Raw genomic sequence first — 12,376 nt, forward strand, 5'->3', positions numbered from 1 at the left:
CAAAACTGATTAACTTCCAGAATGAATTTAAGGAGGACAACATATAGATCACTGGTGGGAATTCTTGCCTAATACCCATATCTATCAAAGATCGTCATATCATTGCGGAATTTTCTTGGCCCACATGTAGAATCATCTTTCAATATCGTGAGGCATCATTGTGTATATTATCAAAATATTCTAGGTGTGTTGGAATTCAGTGTAAAATATGAGTAATTATATCATGATACACAACTGCTTATGGAACAAGGACTAAATCAAGAGAACACAACAGCATCATAGTTTGTACATTAATCAAAAATCATTTCTGCAGTACAAGTGACATATGGCAGGTCCTAGCATTTCTTCTTTTCATGTCTCAAATGGATGCTTTTCTGTAATTTTGCATTATTTTCACAGTTGAATTTTTCAATGCAGATTAACATTTTATATTTTATATATGTTTATGTCTTTTTTATGCACACTTAATATCACATTGGTTAATAAAGTCCTGTTTAATTCATATCATTTATTAATTTAAAACCTTCTAAAATGTCTGGAAAACTACTAAAATTTAAGTAAAATACTAAATAATGAACAAAATTTTAGTGAAATCTCACAAAAGTTTTAGGCAAATTTTGGTGATATCTCACCACATTTTCAATGAAAGTTTTGGTCAAAATATTTGTGAAATCTCACCAAACTTTTCAGTGAAATGAAAAAAGCTTTAAGTGATGCCATTATGGATTAGATTTTGTATGCAAGAAAGAAAATGAGGACAAGAAAACCTAAATCTTATTTGATAATGTCTGTCAGAATAATCCATTTTAAAAATTATTGTGAATATTTCTCATTGATTCCCAATAATGTCTAAGAATCATTAGGCAGTTTAATAGAATCTGAAGCGGATTTTTTATGGTTTAGGCAGAAAGCGCTTAAAAAACCCAGCTGAAATCCGCTTTAAGTACGCCTGGAAAATTTCATATGGTATGGACTATTACCAAATTCTATATGAACTATTTACAATTTCCATATGGACCATTTACAAATTCCATATGGTATATTTCCCAATTCCTTATGGACTATTCACAATTTCCATAATGACTGTTGCCAAATTCCTTACGGATTATTGCCAAATTCCATATGGAATTTTAATTTTATTCCATATGGAGAACCCACAGATCTCATGGACTACTTTGCATATTCCATGAGATTTTCCATATGGAGTACGTAAGGAATCCGTAATATTTCCATATGGATACACTGAAATCCATAAGAGTGCTTCAGCTATAGAATAAAAATGTCCATATGGATATTTCTGTAAAAGTATGTATGGATTCCATATCCAATCCATGTGGAAAATTTTATATGGGAAATATGGTGCTGGCTGTTTAGCAAAAAGCTTTACAAGTGTGGGTTGTAGATGTTATATGACAGAAAATGTTAGAACAACTGGATCTTTTCAAACTTCAAAACATGTCAGATCAGAAAAGAGGACAAATCAGCACCACTTTGCAAACCTTGAAAGAAGAATACGAGAGAATTGTAATACAGCACTTTGAGTGCATGCTCATGCTCATTGCTGAATTCCTGTTCACAATCATCCAGCGAAAGTTACACACATAGACTAGTTAAAGAGTGTGCTGAACATAAATAATTTTTCATTATATTTTGTGTTTGTATTCTGGTTCTAATCCATATGGATTTTGCCCTTTGCGACAAGAATTTTGACCAGCTGCAGAACTAGATTAGTAGCAAAAATAAATGTATCCTTCTCACATGTGCTGTAAATCTGGCATGTAATATACGGATTGCACATTTTACACAAAAATGATGCCTTCTTGCCACTTATAATAGCAATAATTATGCTTATACCTTGTGTGGGGTTGGTATTTATGCTCCACACAAAAAAGCTGGAGAACAACAAACTCATTACTAAATCTTTCAGGACACTCAAATATGTTGGAGAACAATGACCTTGTTAAATCTTGTAGTACACTCAAATATGTTGGAGAATAGTAAGCTAATGACTAAATCTTGTACTCAGATATGGTGGGCAACATTGATGGAGAAGAACATTAGCTAATGACTAAATCTTGTACTCAGATATGGTGGGCAACATTGATGGAGAAGAACATTAGCTAATGACTAAATCTTGTACTCAGATATAGTGGGCAACATTGATGGAGAAGAACATTAGCTAATGACTAAATCTTGTACTCAGATATGTTGGGCAACATTGATGGAGAAGAACATTAGCTCATGACTAAATCTTGTACTCAGATATGGTGGGCAACATTGATGGAGAAGAACATTAGCTCATGACTAAATCTTTACAGTGCATTAAAATAAGATGAAGAAGGGTGATCTCATGACTAAATCTTACACTTGAATGAGCTCATGGCACACAGTGACCAGCAACCACCCACTTTTATGTCCATATTTCCTTGGCACTGATGAGTTTGTGTTCGAAAGCACACCTGTAACATAGCCAGCAGTCAGCATATTAGTGCAAAAAAATGTCAGATATACCTATACAAGGGGACACATATTGGAGTTGAAAGATGGAAATATATCATGAATATTTGTTGGCTTTTAAATTCAGCACCGACATTTTTTCCAACAGGCTGTAGTGTACCTAAATTCAATCCATTGCAAAGAGGTATGTAATCCAATTTTCCTTACTGTTCCATGTTCCTTAGCTGTCAGGTTTTGTCACCATAATAATTACTGGCTCTTGTTACCACTGATAATTCATTGCTGAGAAGCACAGTATTGTTCAGATCAAATTGGTGTGATGTCAGTCACCATAAGAAAATATGGTATGTTAGCCATCATGGCTTCTCTGATGAGATGTGAATGAAAAGATACCAGATGTTAATCAGTCAATCATGTGACAAGCTCACTTCTTTTATATATTAATGTTGCTGATTTTGTGCATTAGCTAGGTAGACAGAAGAATTTAGCATCATAGCTACAGGGTTTGATTGGAAAGCGGTATGCTTGGCAGTGAAGAAATAGGTTGTTGCAAAGGCTGCCAAATATAATACATTTTCAGGTTAGAAGATAACATGAAAGCAGTTGGACTAAATAGATGTTGAATACCTTTGCTTATTGTTGAGAAATATGATGTCTGCAAAATTAATAAGTATTGTCAATATTCATTCTTTGGAATTGGCAAAATGGAATGGATGGAAGTAGGTACTATATAATAGCCTTTTCTGGACAGAGAGAGATAGATACAGTGAGATGTTTGTAGACTGATTTTATTGAAAGGTTTTTGAATGGTTTTGTACTGTGTTTTATAATTTCTTAAACTAATGGATATAATAGGTTATTTTTCTTTGAATAATAGCAAACATATTTTTATTCAAACTATTTTTGGGGCTAGATATTTTTTTAAAATTCCACATGCTTCCCCCCAGTTAGATGGTATGTTCATAAGTTTAATGGCATTAATTACATAATACCCATGTGATTTTTAAATGACAATATTAAATTTTTTTAAAATTAGTTGCACTTTTCCTACTTTACATGCATACAGAGAATAAACTTAGGATATCAGGAGATTTGCAAAATTTGGTCAGGCATTTTTACTTCAGAATTAGGGGGATTTTCATCACTCCAATCTTTAGGATGAAAATGACAAAAACAACAACCTGACAAATTTCCTTTTACTATATTAAACTATGCATCTTTATCATATCAGTCATTTCACAGTTTGTGAAAACCATTTGTTTTCTAAGTACACATAGAAGATTGCCTGGATTATATTTGTGGCAGTCCTCATGATGTCTCATTACTGGATCCAGGTTTCCTCTGAAGTCAGCCCATATTTTCCTCTGAATAGAAAATGTCCTTGCATTGTTTCCATTGGAATATGGCAATGTTAGTACAATTCTACTGAGTCCACCAAGATTTGTTTCAATTGTTGCATGCATGTGGGTAGATTCAGATTGCTGACTACCTGCTAGAATTCATCAAGATTTCTTGTAGGTTTTAACGCCATTTTTCAGCACACGATAGGCTATACATGGTGGCCAGTATTAATGGTGGAGGAAGAACCCGGAAAATCCCCGGAAAGAACCACCGACCCATGAGAAGCTATTGGCAAACTTTCTCACATACACACATTGGCCAAATCCGAGACTTGAACCCACGCAGACATAGGTGAGATGGCAGTGATCCATAATGGAGAGCGCTTTAGACCACTCGGTCACTCGGGGCCCAGTGATCAAGATTGATACTATGTGGTCAGATTTGAGAAGTTCTTCTTAAATTTGACTTTACAGTAATGGCAGAATGCTTATTTATGTATCATGGAACTTGATTTCAACTGCTGAATATCATGTTTCCATCCATTTTTAACTGAATGTGATATTTTGGTTGTTTACATTTTGGCATTGAGGCATGGGGAGATAACTCATGCTTAGATATCTTGACAAATTGTAATGACCAAAGTAAAAAATTCCTGTTTATTGCCACTTGAATTCTCTAGTAATAGCTGATCCAACCATAATCCATTATTAACAGCTTTAATCCTTTCAGAATTACTTCTGATCTCATACAGAATAATCCATCTTGACAAACTTTAAACACTGAAGCCAATCCAACCTTGCTGAAAGAATCCAAGTATTATTAATTGTCTTTTGCTGCTTGAGTTCTTTAGTAATCCAGTCATAATCATTAATGTCTTTAATTCTTTCCAAATTACTACTGATCACACAAAGTATGAAACAATAATTACTTTTAGGTTATCGTCTGTCCTATTTTGCATAGGGTTAGATGTTTAAAGAAAAAGACTTACTAGGTTTTCCTTACTGGTTATAGTATTTTTTAAAAAGACCTTGTCGAGCTTTGGTAATGCTAAAATAACTTTTTTGCAGTGTATGATTGATGGTTGTAGTTTGGCTTATAGAATATACAGATCGACCTTACTTCAGATGTGCAGCTATCACTTTCACTTCCTGGACTTCAGAGATAAATTGTATAAAAAAAAGCCAATAACTTTTTTTTAACATTTTATGCATTTGTAATTCATTTACGGCACTTTGAGAAGTTGGTATTGTCTAATCTGGCAAAATTCATTTTCCCAATTTCAATAACTGCCAAAGATGGTGTTTGATTAAACAAATTCAGGCTGACTTTTTGAGCACATGGGAGCAGTTCACATATACAAGCTTTGTATTCTGGTGTTTTTTTGTAAGTATATTATAAAGCTGCTGTTAAAAGCAGGCTTGATACATTTGTCATTATAATGTGTGCTTTAATGAATGAAATATTTTGACTGAATTCTTAATCCCTTAGTCCTGAAGGCTTAGCCAACAATATTGTATTGCAGCTGAGTTACCCTCATTAAATACAGTAGTAATATTACAAGTAGCAGTCATGTGATTACATCTTAAGACACTAAAACCACCGAGTCAGCATAAATATTCTTCAGAATCCATTGACCAATATTATATACTTTAAACCACATATAGATATAAACATGTTTTTTTGTAAAACCTTATTTAAAAATACACCAAAGTATATCATTACGTTATAAAATAAAATGGAAGCTTTCATCATTATGGGGATGGACTTTAAAGACCCTATTCATTGTCATTTCTTAATGAATGAAACTTGCATTTGTTCTTACTATGTTATGTTGACATGTGATTAAGTTGACAGAAAAGGAGTTGTGTGTTGTGTTGCAGGTAAATTTTACTTTGATGAAAATCCAAGTACTCTAACTCATTGAAGAAAGTCGTGTAAATAGTTACTTTTTTTGAGAATGCTATTTAGCTTTCAGGTTTGGTATCTGTGGCTCTCATGCCAAGATTTTACACAAATTTGTGTAGTTCTTATCTTGCAAGTCCAAGTCTACCAGTTTTTCTAATTTTATTTTTTTATCAGCAATATCAAGATTGAGATGGTCATGAGTGGCCCTCTGTATACTATTGCACTAAAATCACTAACATTGGTATTGCATTTGGAGATTTATTTTATGATCTTTATTGTGATTTTAGTTTCTTGCCATCAGCACCTCCAGATGACACATTGGATGTCATATTTTGTATAAATATAAGTTGTCCCATGTTAAATAGTTGTCTACAATATGACTTCATCAAGATTCATTATGGAAAAATACTAAATATAGCAGTAATCCAAATTAAATAGGAAGTTATTTAAAGTATAAATAATTAGCTGTATACCATAGATATGCATTAAAAATTGAATCCAGATGTAAACAACATAGACCCTGATCTGCCATTACATAATGCACTTGAAGATCTGGATCCATGTTGTTTGTTTTACCGGTGAGTCCAAACAAACTGCACAGACCAAGATCTGCTGATTCTTTATTTAATGGTGAATCTGGGTCTGTGCTGTTTGTAGCTGGGTCTGACTTGTAAGGAAATATATATGGTAGCTGTACTGTAGGATTTTAATTATATAAATAATACAATGATGGCACATTATTGTCAGTTTGATTCCATAACACATTTATTGTTAGACGAGTTCTTTTATACATTTTAGATGTTGGACGTGATATGAAAGATAAGGTCTTGCCACGAAGTGGACTTGTTGCACATCAACGGACACCAACTTTTTCTCGCAGTCAGATGTCCCAAGTCACAATCCAATTTTACTCAGATTCAGAATTCAACATAAAAAACTGTATAACCAGTTTGGAGAAGAAGCTGGACACAGTCTATTGTAGCACACCCCTAAATGATGATCTCATTGCTAAAATGAGTCCACAGGAGGTAAGACACGTCAAAACAAACAAGGCTGCTTTTCTTTACTTTAAAGGGGCCATGTTTCATTACCTATGTCATTCTAAACTACACCATGATAATAAAATTACATATTTTTTTAAAATTTGATGTGAGTAACTTTCCATTAGTCAGACTTTTAACTGACAGAATTGGGCACTCAAACACTGGAATCAGATCAACCTGGGTGGACTACCATAGTGTGTTGTTGGGCAATGCATTTTACTCCAAATGCCCCAGCACTAAATAACCTGTTTATGTTGCTGTACCATAGTGTGTTGTTGGGCAATGTGTTTTACTCCAAATGCCCCAGCACTAAATAACCTATTTATGTTGCTATACCATAGTGTGTTGTTGAGCAATGCATTTTACTCCAAATGCCCCAGCACTAAATAACCTATTTATGTTGCTATACCATAGTGTGTTGTTGGGCAATGCATTTTACTCCAAATGCCCCAGCACTAAATAACCTATTTATGTTGCTGTACCATAGTGTGTTGTTGGGCAATGCATTTTACTCCAAATGCCCCAGCACTAAATAACCTACTTATGTTGCTATACCATAAGACACAAAACCAAAACAATCCGCTAATGTGGGTATGTGAGAAAGCTTGCCAGTAGCTTTTCGTGGGTCGATGGCTCTTTCTGGGGATTTCCCAGGTTCTTCCTCCACCATTTATACTGGCCGCCATGTATAGCCTATCTTGTACTGAAAAATGGCGTTAAACCCTACAACAACAAAACCAAAACAATTCAGTTTAACTATGTTATCCTGACTGCTTACTACACTAGTGTGCACTGTTAAATCATAGTCTATGCATATTGAATTTCATCGTCAGAACAAACTACAACATGACACTTTATAAACTTCTGCAAATTAAATACCTTAATCTACTTGCAATGTGACAGTAAGTTTACAAAATGTCATAGGTGCAGTTAACCCATAATGGTATAGTATATATCACAGTATTTGAGTGCCAATACCAGTGTTACATCTAGGATTCCAAGTACTGGGAACAGTGCCTAATTCTGGCAAAAACACAATTGCAAAGGGACAAAGGAAAACATGGAAAAAAATACGTGAGGCTCTTGTAAGGTAACAAATAAGATGTTGTGTTCAACATACTGGTAATAACTACATTCTGCACTCAAGATATATATATATATATATATATATATATATATATATATATATATATATGCTGGCACATTATGTAACAAGACACCACATATCAGATAATAAGTTTTGTGAAAATTAGCCAAGCTTTGGCAGCCTTTTCTCATCTTGAATTCATCATCTTTGCTACAATACCATCTTTTGCCATCTGCCTTCACATAGATTTTACACTAAAGCACAGCAGGCAACTTGACAAGCCTGGAATATTTCAAATCACTATCTAAAACTTCCATTCACCTTTAGCTGATTTTGCCAATCACTAATGCTTACATAGGCATAGAAGTTGATCTGCACAAGGTTTTACTTGCATAAACATAATGGAATGGAACCAAGGTACAGAAGTCAAGATATGGGTAACATCTGTCCTTTCAGTTTTCAGCTTTCCATGACTTTAATGATTTCTTCATGATTGAGAGAAAATAATGGGTCATGGAAAAAAAAAAGGATTTGGAATCTTTTGACATTTTCATGGAGAGTAACTAGTGACAGATCTCCATCACCTGGATTACACGAGAATATGGCTATCATAAGAAACTATATAAATTTCCCAAGACTTCCATGGTTTCTCCATTACACACATTACCTGGTTACTTTAAAGTTGTTATCCCTTACAGAAAGGTGGGAAAATATATATTTGTCTATTTGTATAAAAGAGACAATGGGCAACAATTCTTACAGGTTAACTCCCCTTTTCACCTACTAGGTGACTACCATTATACCAGGATGTAACAAACAGTTTATAGTGATGTCTAGCACTGGGGCATCATGGCGCAGATATGTAGCATGATGTCCCACCCAGTTACATTATCCTGACACCAGGCCGACCAGTCCTAACACTAACCTCTTAATGCTGAGCACCAAGCAAGGCAGCTGTTAGTACCATTTTTTGTAAGTCTTTGGTATGACTTGGCCGGGGATCAAACCCACAACCTCCCGCTTCTGTATAGTAAAAGTCACACAGGTCATGTAGACATTCAACAACGAATATTTCAGTAATGGGTGTCATTTTATTGAATTTGATTCTACATACCTTTAAGTGGCAAGTATTTGGATTTTTATACATCCACATTCCTTTGGAAGGCTGATCATTATTTAGATTAAATGTCGCACACTGTGATGTCACAATGAACTCTACTCATTTTGATAAACAAATTCATACTACCTACATCATAACGATTCTGTTCGAAGTGTTATAATGCTCAAAGACACAATAACTGGACTTTATTATAAAATGTTGAAACTAGATGTAAAATAATGGTAAAACATAATCAATCAAACTTTCATTCAAATAAAACATTTTTGGTACACACCAATGCAAAATAGCACAACTGTACGATTTTGCACTCTCTCACCATACCCCCTCCCAATGCTAACACGTAATGGCTGAAAAAAAATGACAGTACTCCATAGTAACATCAAATACTCCATACTTCTTTACTTGACATAGTTGTGACTAATATACCAAAAAAGCAGGTGGCAACACAACTAGAAATAACTCATTTACTGGTACAATTTCTTTTATTGCCAATACAATTTTGCATTATTTCCACCATGTTGAATTTCTCCACCGGTATTGTATTGGCCAATCGGTGGTGGATGTATGGCTTCCTCTGTGGAACACATTGGTAGGCCAGGTACCAGGCTTGAGATTTCAGTGAGTGATGGGAAGGATGGGAAACATCCCTCATCTCGGGAGAAAAACTCAGGGGTTGTATAATGTAACATATTGACAACATGCACTAATATAATACAATATGATATGATATTTGTAGTTTTCTGTTAGGTATTGTGTCCTGAAATGGGACATATAATTTTACTAGTTCCCTCCTATACCTACAAACAATTTGCACAAAGTAGAATGAAATACCAGTCATAGTAACCAATAACAGTGAGCAGAAAATAATGCAGAATAAAATTGTCCTAACAGATGTCTTATTTGGACAGAAGAATATACCTTTAAGATTCCGCTGAAATATAATCACTTGCCAAACTATGTAGGAATTAATTTTTTTAAATATTATTTCAGTTTGAGGAGTTCTTTAAAACAGATTTGCTTGTTGAATGCGAGTTCATAAAGGACGAGAAACAAGTTTTGATTAGAGGAACTGCACAAAATGTGTCCAAGGCACAAAATGAGTTTCAAGGGAAGCTGAGGGACAGAGCACGGAAAGAAAGTGAAAAGGAGGAAGCTGAGCAGTTGTATCAGATGGTCCAATGGCATTATGAGGAAGTAACAGCGGAAGAGACAATATTAACACCATATGATAAACTGATCAACCTTAAAATGGAGAAAGCCTTCAAGAATGATGATCAACACCTTGAGCTACCAGACCCCAGCAATGACAATGTCTATATCATCGATTTCAAGAATTATTGTGAATATGTCAAAGATAATGTAGAGGATAGTGTCAAAATAGTCAGAAAAGATGTTCTGAAAGGTAATTATTAGTACCTGAGATGTGGATTTCAAATAATAATTTTTGTATCCCATACCTGCCATATTCCCAGACAACGTGTGTTTTGAGTTGAGATCCCCCAAAGGGGAGGGGGGGCATTAAACATGACCCAAAAAAAGTGATGTCATCCAGTTGAGAATAAGATATCTTGTCATTAAGGCTTATAGATTCAAAATTCATTTCTTTTGTTAAACTTGGATGTTTTCTTCAAAACACTTAATAAACTTACAAAATAGAAAAAAGTTGGCAGACTTAGCACTGTTTAATATCATCACCATATGCAATATACAAAATGTGTAAGGAATCATGAAATCACAACCACACTGACATTAAATAAAACTTGTACATATTTCTGTCTTTAAACCCATTGGATGGCAAGATATTTGCTTGATGCAATCTTTGCTGCTCTCATTAGTTCATTCACAGGTTTAAAGTTGTTGTTTTGGGTTTGACTACATCATTTTTCAGTACATGATAGGCTATACATGGCAGATAAATTTATTTGGTGGAGGAAGAACCCAGAAAACCTCCAGTAAGAACCACCAACCCAAGGGAATTAAGCTACTGGCAAGTTTCTCACAAACCCACATTGGCCTAGGGATTTCAAGGTAATGTATTAGTGTCATTACTTTTCATCTTTGCACTCAAAATAGACTGGATAGTACTGTTCTTCAAACTTCCACGTTGATTTCTCTGAACAAATCCTGATCAGAAATGCGTTGTTCCTGATGACCAAAATATTAGTATTGTCATAAATGTATGTGATGCAATTTGACTATGAGATTTGCTTGTCTCTATAAAAAAAAAATGATACATTTGGGACTGACCATATCTCTAGGAGAAAGCAGGGATATAATGGAACATAATATGTGGTTTTTACATGTATTAAAGCAGTAATAAGCATCTCTGTCCCATACACGTGTTAACTATGTATCAATACAAATCAGCTGTGCAACACAAGCATGTGCTTATTGCCTTTCAATCTATTTCATTGTTGAAATCATCCTGAAAAGCATATTTAGTATTTTAACAAGATTAAAATAATGAATAATAATAGTGATAACTCTTGTGTGTCAGATATTTGACATGCAGGTGATACTGCTATTTTGATGGACACTCCAGAATGACTGGTGTTGATATGTTGTGTGCAGTACATGCAATTTTAAAATTAAATGCTCCCCCTTGTTGTGCTTCACAAAGTAAAATTCCATCAACTAGGAGTTATGAAATTCATGTTTGCTGTGCTTTGCTTGCTTATTGCTCCCTGAATCACTTTAAAAAATGATTCATACTTGGCACTATTCCAACTACTGAAATAGTCATGCGTTGAATTTTATATAAGGGTAAAATCCAAGTTCAAAGAAATGTTGCCACTGTTTACAAACTTGCCAATAATCTTTAATAGAGATGCCTCAAACATTCTTCGTCAAGGCAATTATGTGTAATAATTTTTGTTCTTAAACATACATCCTGCATCTCTTTAATTTTTGCCTATAACTTAAAAGATTGATTGAAAGAACTCATGCTTGGTCAGTAATTTGTGTTGTTAAAGCATTAACACCCAATCTGGACAGGTGCATTTATTGCTGTTGTATTACCTATAAAGCCCCTTGAATATATGATATCCCTTCCCCCAAATGAAATGGTTAGGGAATATAGCAGGTATGACATCACCCTAGCTATTATCAGCCATTTAAGTACCATGTTAAATGGTGGTTGTTTATACCTGACCTTACCTTTTAATTGTCTCTACAACAATTTGCTGTATAAACTGCCTCAAGATAGTTTTATATGAACTCTAAGTAGGACTGTATACCTTTTATACATGACACATATACTGAGGTAGTATTTTTCTTCATTTTAATTTTATGTTCCGAAGATTACTGAAAATTGTGTTTTGCAAAACATGATGGTATCAAGGGTATCAAGGGTTCTGGGAGTTAAAAATATGTTTTTAGCACAGCATGTCGTGTTATGGCAGGTATGGTTTCCTAAGGGTACTA

General features: G+C 34.4%; 1 protein-coding gene and 1 long non-coding RNA gene across 4 annotated transcripts in view; one reads left to right on the plus strand and one right to left on the minus strand.

The window, feature by feature from the left end:
- LOC149795598 (protein mono-ADP-ribosyltransferase PARP14-like) overlaps window positions 1-12,376 on the plus strand; it is an 86,238-nt gene that overhangs the window by 53,410 nt on the left and 20,452 nt on the right. Inside the window, exons 11-12 of the mRNA XM_089965425.1 lie at window positions 6,502-6,731; window positions 9,944-10,355. Of these exons, the coding sequence (XP_089821551.1) occupies window positions 6,502-6,731; window positions 9,944-10,355 (642 nt within the window). The remainder of the gene's footprint in view (window positions 1-6,501; window positions 6,732-9,943; window positions 10,356-12,376) is intronic.
- Window positions 1-12,376, minus strand: part of LOC149795599 (uncharacterized) — a 51,813-nt gene that overhangs the window by 12,608 nt on the left and 26,829 nt on the right. The window lies entirely within an intron of this gene.

Source organism: Sinohyriopsis cumingii, chromosome 7, assembly GCF_028554795.1.
Source record: "Sinohyriopsis cumingii isolate HCF-2022 chromosome 7, ASM2855479v2, whole genome shotgun sequence".
NCBI lineage: Eukaryota > Metazoa > Mollusca > Bivalvia > Unionida > Unionidae > Sinohyriopsis > Sinohyriopsis cumingii.